The 14,967-nt window shown below is 39.9% G+C and overlaps 2 protein-coding genes across 4 annotated transcripts in view; both read right to left on the bottom strand.

Annotated features, from left to right (window-relative positions):
- LOC133530569 (uncharacterized) overlaps window positions 1-14,967 on the bottom strand; it is a 381,835-nt gene that overhangs the window by 191,169 nt on the left and 175,699 nt on the right. The window lies entirely within an intron of this gene.
- Window positions 12,629-14,274, bottom strand: LOC133530594 (uncharacterized). Its single transcript, XM_061868558.1, has 2 exons — window positions 13,146-14,274; window positions 12,629-12,768 (listed from the first exon to the last, which is right to left on the bottom strand). The coding sequence occupies exons 1-2, from the start codon at window positions 14,073-14,075 to the stop codon at window positions 12,763-12,765; spliced, it is 936 nt and encodes a 311-aa protein (XP_061724542.1). The 5' UTR covers window positions 14,076-14,274; the 3' UTR covers window positions 12,629-12,762.

Here is a 14,967-nt window from a genome sequence, read left to right on the forward strand (position 1 = left end):
AATGAGCGACTGACTGAATGTTATAAGAGTGAATAAAAAACACACACGGTAGCAAGTGTAAATCCTGACCTATGCCTACCTCTCCGGGGCACAAGCGCCCATATTTGTTTTAGTGTACCTACATACATGTATTGGAATGATGAGTAATTTACCTTAAATATTTCAGAATAATAATTCATAAGTGAGAGCTTTTAGAACGCGTAAGTGATTACCATGAAAATCCAATTTTGAAATCGTTACCGGAAAACTAGAGTGGAGTTTAATAGCAAAGTCACATAATGTAAACAAATATGACTGATTTTGTTAGCATTTGACTTATAATTATAACCCAAAGTTTTACGATGTTTATTTGGTTGAAATATTAATAATTAATATATATTTAACTAGTGGTAATAATTAACATATTATATACAATAAATAAAAGGTTTATGTATTAAACTGTTGATAAAATCATGGTTGTCCACAAAAAAAGTGCGAAATTAGGAAGGAATTAAGGAAAATTGTTTTTTTTTTACATTATCTGTCTTTTTTATTGAACTCCATTTTTAGCGAACAAATTTCAACGAAACTCGACACAAAGATTAAATATAATCTGTAAAGGCTCCTTTTATTCTAGAATGAATTCCTTTAGAGTCTGAATGTATGTAAATATGTAGGAGAGCGATTAACGAATGTATGGCGGGAACTCGAGCCTGTTCGAGCATGCCTTCAGAGGTAATCCTTTCCCTCGTTATATTGTTTCTCGTAACACACTTGCTACAGGAGCAAGAGGCAGTAGGCAACAACAAACGAAATAAGCCTATTAAGTTCACGAAACTGCATTCTAAACTGATAGGCTAATCCCAACAATATAATATATTACTGAATTAACATGGATCTGACATCATTCCAATATGGGATGGTTCCAATCTCCTTTAGAGGACCTTGTGAATTGCGCATTATTAGATCTAATAACTAATACTTGAAGCCAAAAACGTCATTTTTGACACTGGCAGATCATCATAGATGAGTATTAAATGAGATTTAATAACTAAAAAACGAATTGGCCTGCAATATTATTACCATTATTTTTTATAATTTTTTTAATATTCATAACCATCATCCCTGGCCACAGAAAAGCGCCTTATACCATCACGATAAAATAAGGGACTTAAATGCATGAGTCGCTTTTAAATTAGGTACCATCAGCCGTCAATGCACTATTACGGCTCTACTAATAAAAATAAAAATCATGCGTTATCGTGACGGTAAAACGAGCCTTGGACGTTCACAATAAAGTTCGGGTTGGTACCTACCATTTAGTGCCAGTAAAATCTACACGCCATGAACTTCCGTGCGTTGTCTTGTGATAGATAGATAGATAAAATCTTTATTCAACCACAACTTACAATATGCTTTGTGACACAAACAAATAACAAGAGACAAAAAGAAAATTGACAAGAGACAAAGAAAAAGTAACATTTGTGCTAATCATTACGTTGGTGCCCAACTTGTGACAACTTACTAGCCGATAGGGCCAGGAACCCGAAATATTTTAGACTTTTAACATTCAAGCCTTCTGTTTATTTCTCAACTTCCCACCAAACAAGCGTAACGCCGGTATAAACAATGTAAAAAGCCTGCTCGCGAGCGCTGTGAGCAAATCTCTTATTAAATCTGGATTCCTTAATCATGCCTCTTCGGAACGATAATCGTATTGTATGTGGATTATCGTGAATTGTGTCTTTTCAGCCGTGACGCTTTCCTTGTTACTACCATCTTTTTTGATTATTACTTTTGAGTGCCACTTTGACCAAGCAGTGCTCTGAGTCACCCCACACTAGCGTCTTTTGAGCGTGGGCGTCTACTCGGCGCTATGGAAAACGACGTTGCGTCGAGCAGCAGTCATAGAGTTGACTGTCTAGTGTTGATAGTGGCTGTGCTGTTGCCGACGCTCGGCAGACGCTAGTGTGGGATAGCTCTTATCAGTTTTCCTTCCTACATAGATGTTATTTTGGTGAGGAAGATGGTAAACTACATTACTATTGGATAAATAAAAGCCTTAGGATTATCTTGGCATAAATGTTTTCTTACGCATAAATATTCATGTAAGGGCGTCCGCTAGCTGGCGCAGCGCAGATGACGGAGCGAGTGGACGGTTTAACGAAAAATAATATGAGTGACGCTAAGGGCCACCAACACTAGCGTCTTTTGAGCGTCGGCGTCTTGTTGGCGCTATGGAAAATGACGTTGTTGCGCAGTTGCGCCAATGTTGCGTCGAGCAGCAGCCTTAAAGTTGACTAGAAGCTGACTCTCGGGAGACGCTAGTGTGGGGTGGCTTGATGCGGACGCGTGCGACGGATTTTACCTACAACAGCACCTGCGTGCGTCCGCCCGCTCCGTGCATCCGCGCCAGCTAGCGGGCGCTCTAAGAATTTCACAGGAATAGGAATACTATAGGGGGGGAGTTGTTGGAATCTGCTGTTGTGTTGTTATTTTAACATAGAGTTCCAATGGCCACCTCCTGTCTCCATCATCAGATCAGCTCGACGGTACCATAATATTGCAGTGTCGCCCAACTTATATAATGTATACAAATTTTCAGCTTCATCGGAAATCGGGAAGTGGGTTAAATTTAACTTGCAAGATTTGACCCGTAGAAACATACCTGGTTTAAATAAATAAATAAATTTTAAATAAATATTATAGGACATTATTACACAAATTGACTAAGCCCCACAGTAAGCTCAATAAGGCTTGTGTTGTAGGTACCTAGACAACGATATATATTATAATTATTATTTATTATATTATATTTATTATATTATAATTATAAATACTTAAATACATATAAACACCCATGACTCAGAAACAAATATCCGTGTTTATCACACAAATATATGCTCTTACCAGGATTTGAACCCGGGACCATCAGCTTCATAGGCAGGGTCACTACCCACTAGGCCAGACTGGTCGTCTGGTGGTTAGATCATACATTGCAAGTTAAATAAAAGCTTGTAAAAACACACATTTCCTGGCAGTATTCTCATAGTTACAACATGTTTACATTTCATATAAATGTTTGCAACTCTAAAACTTTACAGTGCTTTGAGATACACGTTTATCTACTTAACAGGCAAAGGTAATGTAAATTAGGGAATGTAAGTGCACGTACGCTCAAAACTTTTGACAAAGGAAACAGATACCTTTAGTTTTACAAGTGAAGAGCAAGTAAGGGGTGTTGGGATAATTTCGAAGACGGGGTAATTTTAAAAAACGCAAATACATATCTACTTAACTGGAAGCATTTTCTGCTAGTACCAGAGAACAAGATGAGTCTTGTCAAAGTATAATGTTTTTCTGGTTCAGCAGATTTTAGTCTTTTTGAAATGAAGTGTTTTTATTTTACCGTTCTGTCGCCATGCATGATACATGTATCCTTGCAAAATCGCAGCTTTCTAGCACTATCACGGAGCAAAGCCGCGGACGGACGGACAGACGGACATGGCGAAACTATAAGGGTTTCTACTTTCTAGATGACTACGAAACCCTAAAAAGTTTGTTAAAGAGGACATTCTCTATTGAGTTGGTTGCCATACATTTCGAGGGTTGATTTTATTCAAATAGCAGTTCGTGTATATTTTTGCTACCTAATAAATCACCGGCCTATTCCACGACTTATTGTGAACAAAAATCCCACAAAAAGCCCGCGGAAGCCATCTTAAAAACTCCATACTCGCCAAACAATAAAATACAAAAAGGTGAGCGAAGTAAAGTCACTCTGTATTCATGGATTTCAATAAATAAAGAGCCGGATTCTGTATAACGACAGTTTGGTAAGTGGATGGCAAGTTAGCATCCATGTTTAATGGATTTTCGGTTATTGTTTTAAATAACTTGGGGAGTTTGATCGGGTGGTCGTTTGCGGATTTTAAGTTTTCTGGTGGAGATTTTTTTTTCGTGATAATCGTTGGGTCGATTTATTACTTTTCTATTTTACTTCTGTCCAAACAGAGTGCTGTACCCCTAGTGTAAATAAATTCGATTTTGAAACGTGACGTACGCGTTTGCGTTTAGTCTCATTTTGTATTGGATTTAGAAAGAGCGCGCCAAGCGGGACGTTTTGGAAACTCAAAATCCTATACAAAATGAGACTTAACGCAAACGCGTTCGTCACGTTATGATGTCGATAAAATTTACACTAGGGGTACTGGTGCCTACCTAAAGCTTCGTTTTTAATTACGTGGAATTCTGACAGCTGTCGTAATTTGACGCTGCAGGGATAATAAACATTTTTTCGGTATACATATTATTATAGTCACTTATTTTTGTATGAAGTTATATCTTGCATGAATTCTTATTCACTTAACAAAAAAATCTCAAATTGAACGAAACAAACACAGAATAGTTCCCGTGAACGAAATGTCAATCACATTCGCACGTTCAAACTGTTGAAAGCCAAATGACATCGGTAAACGATTTGGCCACGACATCGTGCGGCGGCAGCAGCGTCGAGTGGCGGCCATAGGTTGAAGTGGAACACAGTGACCCACATGGCCGCCGCTCGCCGCTGCCTCCGTCGCACGAACTGCGGATTACGTTGAAGCGCTTGATAAAACTCAATCAATTATCTTGTTTGCTTTTAAGAAAATACAAATAATGATAACAATTTAAAGCACGTGACATATACTAAAAAGAGAGTAGGTATGGAGAACAGCTGGAGCTGCCACGGTATAAATTAATTAACTTGAACATTATATTTTGTTTATAACGATATTTTGCCAATTATACAATACAATACATATACTCTTTATTGCACACCTCAATACAGAATCAATACAAATAATACAACACATTAAGAAGAGGTAAACAACCGGCGGTCTTATCGCTAAAAAGCGATCTCTTCCAGACAACCAACATATAACATTAATTATGTTTATACTATGATAATATATACAACAGTTTTAAAGTTACAGCTGTAACAATTACAATTGATATTGTTATGAATGTTTGAATTTGTAACGACATACGTAATTATATTTTATTATTGTGTGCATTTGTATTTTAAACATGACATTGTTCTTTTTGTAATATTTTTAACTTTATTTGACATTTTAACGACAATCCCAAATTAATACAATTTGACATATTTTTCTTTGCACACGACGATCCTTATTGGGAGACACAATTTATTTTAATTTGATTATTTTCAATTTATAATGTAATGTCTGACGATCACGATGACAAGATAAACATACTTTTGAGGAATGTAGCAAATTTAAAGTGTAATTTTCATCGTGAAATAAAGAAATCCAAATCTAAATGTATGATACGACTCGCAGTTCATTTTGCGAGCATCAATAAGCGCAAACAATCATATTTTCATTCTGAGTCTCAGAGGCTCTTACAAAGGCCTTATTCCAAAACGTAAAGAGGACAGTAGAACCTCGTTAATCCGGACAGGTAAAAAACCAGGAGCTGTCGGATTACAGAGGATTCTGGATTATTATTTGCAAATGATTGATACTAGAAAAACATTTATTCAACGAATAAATTAAATGAACGATTTATTTATGTTAACTTAGTATGTTTGTGTCTAACTAAGGATATAAATCAGCTAATTCACATATATTATCGCACTTTCATTTCGAAGGCTCTATTTGTCAGAGAGATTTTAAATTTCGTGAATAAGACATTTTCTTCACCTCAAGACCGTCCAGATTACAGCGATCACCAGATTAGCGAGGGTGCGGATTAGCTAGGCTCTATAATACAGTATTTGGTTTTGATATTAGAGCATTATTATATCAAAACCAAAATAGATATTACATCTGAGTTCCTCTTCAATCTCTCCATATGCAGTACCCAGTAATGGGAGTTGCCAAAGTAGTATCGTTTGGCAGATCCTTGAGGTTAAGGGCCAGCACACACTAGCGTCTCCCGAGCGTCGGCGTCTACAGGCAGCAACAGAATTGACATGACGCAACGTTGGCGCAACTGCGCAGCGTCACCATTTTCCATAGCGCTGACTGACTAGACGTCGATGCTCAAAAGACGCTAGTGTTGCGTGACCTGTTACGCATTGGTCAGGCCATTGCGTGACTGCCTTCGGCTAAGGCGACAACCATAGGTTAGAGCGAGACACAGCGATCGGACATTTCGTTCCCACCTATGGTTGTCGTCATAGACTAAACCAGTCGCGCGATGTCGTGGCCAGCCCGTTAGTGGTTTCTGTGAAGGGGAACTTAGTGGCTAATATTCCTGTAATAGCTAAAGTTACTCTTTAATTAAGTGATTTTACGATTATTTCATCTGAAGTTTTCCATGTTATTAAGATTTTATGTTTTTAACTGGAATTTTACTAACACTTATTGTGTTTTCCAACATTTAGTTATATTATTGAGATAAATCATTATAAATGGATCAGTAGATCGCACTAAACATTGCCTCCATACTATTCGTCTTAACTGTTGTACGGGTTCTTTCACAAAATTTAAATCTTAAGCAATTTACATATGATCCGTAGATCTCCTTGTGTTAAAAAAATAATCTTAAACGTAGACACGGACTTTAATACCACTTAGGGTTCAAACTAATTTGGTTGTAATTACTAACGGTATGAAATGTCCAATGCAAAGTAAACCCTAAACGGCCCAGCAATTAAAGTCCATGACTGTACTTGTATTGTACAGTTGCAATCAGATATATCCGAGCGGCCGAAGTGCTCAAAAATATCTGAACACGCACTCTAGCGCCTTGACAATAGAGGCGTGTTCAGATATTTGTGAGCGCTCCGGTATATCTGATGGTGACTATACATATGTTTCGTAAAACTACTTCCCCGTGTTAAATGAAAGACGGTGTCAGATAAACCCGGCGGCTTGATAATAGGAAGGCGGTTTTATTGGTATCGGAACCAATAAGGGAAGCTGGGGTCGTGAGACACTATTGATCCGCTACAACTCGTAGCCATAAGCGGTAGCGTAAATAAATGAAAGACGGTGTCAGATAAACACCGCGGCTTGATAAAAGAAAGGCGAGTTTATTAGCATCGGAACCAATGAGGGAAGCTGGAGTTATGAGTGACGGATTCAGCCGCTACAACTTGTAGCTTGAAGCCATAAGCAATAGAGTGAATTAAGGTTTAACATAAGACCTAAGCTATCGTATCGGTGTTGACGTTTCTATGGTTATCCATAACCTCATCAGCACTTCATACAATGTATGAATGCAGTGTGCTAATGAATCCACTACAAATTCTGAATACAACATCTGTTTGATGTTTTAAATATTGATTGATGACCTAAGTGAAATGACATTTAACTACGGGTTTACTACTATAGCTGACGACTGAAACGACATCGTGGTGGTAAAACTGGCAATACTTAGGTATCTATTTGTATCGTAGCTGTCTATATTTATTGTTTGACTAACATAAGCTTTCTTGTTTTGACAAACAATTTTCATATGTTTGATTTTCAATATTATATCTCAAGACAGAGTCATATGAGATACTATGTTAATGAGCTAGCTGAACTCAAAAGAGTAAATACAAATACAACTCTTAGAGTAAATAGGTATTTCATAGGTAAGCGTGCTCCACCATAGACCGCATCATCACTTACCATCAGGTGTGATCGTGGTCAAACGCCTGCCTATCCTCCACAAAAAAAAAACTAGATTGACTCCATGAGCATCTTGCTTACTTTGGTAGCGATAATTATCCTGTTTACTGATTTGTCTGGCCGCTATATTACGTCTGTATGGAATAGCGGTCATCCACTATAGTTCGTGTCATCCACAATGACGCACAGATTTGTTAAATCTATCCTTTAAAAACGTGACAATACAAATTGCACGCGTCGTCGTGGATGATACTATCTACTATATTCCCTTAAGTGACAAGAGGTAGCGTTTGATAAGTGTAGCCCAACCACAAGGGAAAATAAATCAGTCGGCAATAGTTCAACAGCGGACTAGGTCTCTGGATTTCTTTTACTGCCGATGGTATCGTATTTATTTAAGACTAGCTGTTTTTCCTAGGCACTGTTTAACTTGTTTTTCGTTTAAGCTTTAAGAAATAATTTCGATTCCAGTGCTCAAAGGAAAAGTTCTATGCATATTTTTCATTTTAAGAACATTAATCATATTAAAATCCTGCCTATGAAGCCGGTGGTCCCGGGTTCAAATCCTGGTATAAGCATTTTATTTCTGTAATGAGCACAAATATTTGTTCCTGAGTCATGGCCGTCATGGGTGTTTTCTATGTTTATACATATATCATTGTCTAAGTACCCAGAACACTTGTTTGCTTAAAAAAACTTTTGTTTATTTTTTTTCTTTCGTTCTAATTAAAAAAATACTAACGTTAGAACATTCCTTAGAAATATTTTTCCAATGGCTAAGGACACATTGTTTAATCATGTTTATATTTTTACTTCCTTAATTATTCTCTTATTCAAACCTGGACGTGTAACACAAAAGTAAAAACCAAGTTAGTAGCATGCCAGAAAGCAATGGAAAGAAGAATACTTAAAATAAGAAAAATATACAAAGTAAAACGTGATTAGATGATATCTTATACCTTTAAACGAGCAATTCTTGTATATAAATATATATATATATATATTTCTGTGATCTCGGAAACGGCTCTAACGATTTCGCTGAAATTTGGTATATGGGGGTTTTTGGGGGTATACAATCGATCTAGATTAGTCTTATGTTTGGGAAAACGCGTGTTTTCGAGTTTTCATGCGTTTTTCTTTCGACGCAGAATATGGTCGCTAATTTCGTGTTGCCAGCCACTGTCCGTCTGGTCCAGCGGGTTAAGACGCGGACTGCTAAACGAGTGTTACGGGTTCGAATCTCGCCCTGTGACACTAACTTTTTTTTTATATGTTCAAGTTTATATATAATTTTTTGATTTTTATTGTTTTAGACAAGTTTAATTTAGTAAAAAATGTAGTTAAGATTATCACCTATACACCACCATATAACAATAAATAGTTATAACCGAGCAAAGCTCGGTCGCCCAGGTATAAGAAGAAAAACGAAAATTATACATGCCCTACATTATGCTCTTAAACAAAAATAGCGCTGGGCAGGACATACTGCACGATACACGGACCAAAGATGGACATTAGAGACAACTAGATGGGAAGAACTAACAGGAAAGAGGAAAAGAGCGCGTACTATCTGTTAAATAAAGACGTGTTGCTCGACAAGTATTTATTACGCGACTGCTACCCACTTCTTACAAATATATGAATATACCCATATATAACACCTTCACCCTTATTCTAAAACCACCCCTAAAGTGAAGTATAGTGTGCTACCTACGTGAGGCTATGAGGGGGGAAAACATATACAGCTATTAAATTACGTTATTAACATAAGACACACTATAGACTAAAATTACGAGAAAAGTTAATGATGTACAACTAAGTAGGTATACATTTAGAAAAATGATGTTACCTAACTACTTATTATCACCTTCACCCTAAGTTTACAATAATTTTCTTTGTCATTAACGTAACCATTAAGCACCATCATTTATGGACATTGACGCATAGTTCCAAAAAGATTTAAACACTAACAGTCTAATTGGACTTATTGGCGGATATACATGTACTTATTTTGTGCTTATTATTAAACCAAGATTACATCATGTGAAGAACCACATGTTTTCCTGTTAACCCTGCGTTATTAGTTCTGTTCTTACAACTCGTTTATTATTGATTTATTGTACTGATTACATATTACGTATTAATAGGTAGTTAGGTATTTAATTAACTGTATATAATGGGAGAAAGAGAATTGCAAAGTACCAATTAAATAATGTATTTTACTCAATTAAAAGATTTAAAAAAAACTAATTTAGGTATTTAGTTCTAGTATTCGCCTGAAGGGCCATGTTTCATGCAATTAACCTATGACATAATACACAATTTAAAAAAAAACCTTCCTACGAATTATAGTATTTCTTATGACCATCCATATCTTATTGGTGGGAACCGCGTTCTTGTTGGGCGGTTAGCCACCAGTAACTCCGGAGTTGCTTGACCTGCCGCGGGCGGGTTCATTACAATATTTGGCTGTGTCTCACTCGGCGCGACCTGTGCATTACCGGCCGCAGCGTCATCATCATCAACTCCTTCTGGCCCCCCCGCTGGCCCGGTGGAGGGTAAAGGATACGCTAAACTTCGATGTTGTGATGTATCGTGAGGATTATTAATTGGACTGTTCTGCCCAGCTTGATCTATCACTCTCGACCTAATTTGATCTACGTGCCTATGTACCGTTTCCGTTCCAGATTCATCCTTAACCGAATAGTTTGTACCGCCAAGGCATTCTACAATGCGCCCCGGGCACCATTTAGTGTTATTAGTACCGAATTTCCTATACCAAATTAAATCCCCTACTTGAAAACTTCTTTGTACCCCCTTTGCCTGCTTCCTAATGCGGTCCTGATGCTCGTGCGCTCGTGACGCCAGCTCTGGTTTTAAGCAGTCTAATCTGGCTCGAAGTGACCTACCTAGCAAGAGCTTGGCTGGAGGGTAACCCGTGGCGTAATGGGGGGTATTCCGATAGTTCAACAAGAATCTACTTAACGCCGTATGAATATTAGTCCCTTGTTCCATACTTTTTTTAATTACCTTTTTACATATTTTTACCGCTGACTCACAAGCCCCGTTCGACGCTGGGTGGTAAGGTGCGGTTAAAATATGTTCAACTCCATTACTGGCCAGGAAACCCTGAAATTCAGTACTCGTAAATGGGGGACCGTTGTCCGTCACCAGCTGTTTGGGTAAACCGAAACGCGCCCACATTTCTCTAAACACATCTATTACGTAACTCGCTGACGTACCTGACATTTTAATTGCCTCTATCCATTTTGAATGCGAATCTACTACTATTAAATATTTTGCACCAGCCAATGGACCGAGGAAATCGGCGTGCAACCGTACCCAAGGACGTTCAGGCCACGGCCAGAGGCGCGGTTCGTGGGCCGGCGGCGCGTCCGCCACCGCGGCACATACGACGCACGCGCGGCAAACGCGTTCCACCGCCTCATCAATGCCGGGCCACCACACGTAGCTTCTTGCTAAAGCCTTGGTTTTGACAATACCCATATGTGGCTCATGTAGTTCCCGCAACACTTTTTCTTTACATGCCTCTGGTATAACAACCCGGTGACCCCACATTATACACCCGAGTTCCTCATATAGTTCATTTTTGCGATTTAAAAACGGTTTTAACTCTCTAACCTCCACGACTAATGGCCACCCATCTTTTAAATAGTTCAAAACCCGACTCAGTAATACGTCTCTCGAGGTTTCATTACGTAGCAGCTTATAGTCTAGCAACATCGCGTCCGAGGCAAAATGTAAATACGTCTGTTCAGGAACCTCGTCGCGCTCCTGAACCCCGTTGTCACGATGACCCTGTATCATGCGAGATAAGGCATCCGCGGTATTTTGATCACTACGAACATATTCAATAGTAAAATCATACGCCGATAATAAAATAGCCCACCTTTGTAATCGACTCGCGGCGGCTGTTGGAACACCACAGTTTGGCCCAAAAATCGTAACTAGTGGTTTGTGATCGGTGCGGAGAACAAAATTACGGCCGTACAAATACTGGTGAAATTTTTTTATGGCGAAGACGATGGCCAGCGCCTCTTTATGCACCTGACTATAATGTATTTCCGCTGCCGTCAGCGCGCGCGATGCATACGCCACGGCGCGCTCCACCCCGTCGCTGCCGCGTTGAGCCAGGACCGCTGCAATGCCGTGTCCACTCGCGTCACATGTCACCAGGCATGGCAAGCGCATATCATAGTGTACCAGGGCTTCCACACTGCACAAGGCCTTCTTAACATTAATGAAACTGTCATTCTGCCTGCCACCCCACACCCAATGTTTACCTTTACGAAGCAACTCGTATAGAGGGGCCAGAATGTCACTTAAATGCTTAATAAATTTCCCGTAAAAGTTCACCATGCCCAAAAACGATCTTAATTCGGAAATATTGGTGGGAGGCGACATTTTAATAATGGGTGCTATCTTATCCGTGTCAACCCTAACGCCGTCCTTATTTATAATAAAACCTAAATATTTAACCTCATCAACAAAAAACTCGCATTTGTTTTTTTTTACTTTTAACCCGTTACTTTGCAATATGTGCAAAACCTCCTGTATGTGTTGATTATGCTCTTGTATCGTTTTACTAGCGATCAATATATCGTCTAGAAAGACAACGACATGGGGCATATTTTTGAACAAATTTAACATGATCCTCTGAAATATGCCTGGACTGGAGGATAAACCATAAACGAGACGGTTGTATTGAAACAAACCTCTGTGTGTGTTAACCACCGTATAACTTGCCGTATCATCCAAAAGAATCTGGTTATAGGCCTGTGATAGATCAAGCTTGGAAAAATATTTGTAGCCACTAATATTACTTAACAGATCGTCAATCCTGGGCACGGGATATCTATCTACCATTAGTACCTTGTTTAGCGTAACCTTGTAGTCCGCACACAGTCTGATGGCGCCGTCCGCCTTGTGCGCCACCACCAGCGGTGTCGCCCAGTCCGAGTGGTCGACCGGTGTGATGACGCCCGCCGCCAGCATGGCGTCCAGTTCGGCATCCACGCGCTGACGTAACGCGTAGGGCAAAGGTCGCGCCCGGCAATACACAGGCACCGCCCCCTCGCGCAGCTGCAGCGTGGCCCGCCCGCCGGTGAAGCAACCCAGGGTTCCGTCGAACACATCTTTAAACCTGGAAAGGATGTCATTCATAGTAAGAGACGGGTTCCCATAATCCTTCACCAGCTTATTGACACTTAATACTTTTATTCGCGGAACCTGAATATCTAACTCGGCAAGCCATTGCCGTCCTAATATATTAGTGGTTCCATTATCTATCACATACAAATCTAGCTTCTTAACACAGTCGTTAAATGACACTTCTACTTCGACGAAGCCTAATGGATAAATACGGGAACCATTATAAGCAAATAACCGTATGCGGCACTCTTTTAATTCTAGTTGACTAAAATTTTTTTGATAAGTGTCATTATTTATACACGAAAGGGGAGATCCGGTATCAATTTCCATGATTAATGGCCTATTTTGCACAAGTATCTCCATACATACCGGTGGATATTGACTTAGTCCCATTTGATATATGGGCCATTCGTCGTCGCTGTCCGTGCGCCGGCTAAGGCCCGCACCCGAGCCCTCGCCTCCGTTGTCGCGCCAGCTAGCCTCCTCGGCCGGATCGGGGTGCCCCCGGATGCAGTGATGGCGCGCGACCGCCGCGCCCGTGCGCGCGCCTCGCCGCCTCCTGCCCGCCGTGCTGCCTCCACGGCCGGTCAATGCCCTCTCGTTGTAGCCGTGGCTTCCAGAGCCACTTCCGTGCTCCTGACTGGTTCCCCAACTCTTAGTCGCTCCCGGTCTTGCCCTAGCTCTGTGCCCCTCCTTTTCAGGACACACACGCCTCAAATGCCCGACACGCGAACACGTGTCACATATGTAATCCTTAAATTTGCACGCGAAGCGCTCATGTCTCGTGTCGCCGCACGCCGTACACTGTTTTTTTCCAATCTGGCTGGCATTGTAGTGCATTCCTATCACCGGAGATTCTACCGCACTAGAATCTTTCTCCGCCGACTCCATTGTAGTCGCTATTAGTACCGCTTTACTGTATTCGAGTTTTTTATCCGCAAATAACCTCTGTCGAATCGCGTCACTGGTAATCCCGCACACGAGTTGGTCCCGTAGGTTCTCTTCTAGCCCGCTACCGAAGTCACAAAACCTCGCCATTTGTTTTAACGTGGCCACGTACTCGGCAATAGACTGGCCATTTTGTTGCCTGCATTGCCGAAACTTGTAACGTTCCGCTAACGCCGATGGTACGGGTTCTAAGTGTTCTTTCACTAAACTCACCACTTTAGCATAAGTTAATGTAGATGGCTTGTCCGGACTACATAAATTCACTATCAATTCATATGCACTTTCACCTACGTTCGCGATCAAGGTTGCTAGTTTCAAATCGTCCGTAACGCCGTTAGCTAAAAAGTACATGTCTAACCTGTCGCAATATAAAGTCCAATTCCCCGTTTTCACATCAAACTCCGAAAATTACCTTTGCCAGCCATTTTTGTGGATAAAAACACTGTATTGCACTATAATTTTACCATTCGCCGCCACTGTTAAATAAAAGACGTGTTGCTCGACAAGTATTTATTACGCGACTGCTACCCACTTCTTACAAATATATGAATATACCCATATATAACACTATCAAAAGGTGGTCAGATGATAAAATAGTGATAGCACGAGAATATTGGAGAAAGAGTGCAATGGACAGAGCGGCCTGACATAAGCTAGGAGGCCTAATACTAATACCCAAGAAGGGGTTCCAATCAGTAGAAATAGTTAAAAATTAATAAATTACTTACAAATAAAAATTTACAAAAGTTATAAACCATAAGATATCTATATAATAGTAGCCTAAATAAAATGAAGGCTAAAAAGAAAAGATGCTGATTGGTAAATAGGGCTTTATATATAATGCCATTTTAAACCAATATATATGTAGGTACCTTAGTAGGTAGGTAGGTAGTTTTTGTAGGTTAGTTGTCAAGCGGACCCCAGGCTCCCATGAGCCGTGGCAAAATGCCGGGACAACGCGAGGAAGAAGAAGATATATGTAGGTACCTCCAAACCATCCAAACACGAATATTTCAAACAAAACTAAATCATAACACACTTTATACCTATAGGCGGATCGGGCGGAGATGTAAATTTTATCTCCTCCATACGCCTCTTACTTCGAAAAGGTTCCAACTGCCATACAACAGTTAATACGATAGGACCTTTTTAGATGAAAAGGGTTTCTTGGATCGACGAGTTTATGACCGGCTTGCATAAATCGATTCTTGTGTTTCCTTTGTTTCGGAAATTAATGTTGGAA

This window comes from Cydia pomonella, chromosome 23 (genome assembly GCF_033807575.1).
Source record: "Cydia pomonella isolate Wapato2018A chromosome 23, ilCydPomo1, whole genome shotgun sequence".
NCBI lineage: Eukaryota > Metazoa > Arthropoda > Insecta > Lepidoptera > Tortricidae > Cydia > Cydia pomonella.

Bases quoted from the DNA above. Each gene is read 5' to 3' on its own strand.
- LOC133530594 (XM_061868558.1), bottom strand. From the start codon at position 14,075: ATGTACTTTTTAGCTAACGGCGTTACGGACGATTTGAAACTAGCAACC.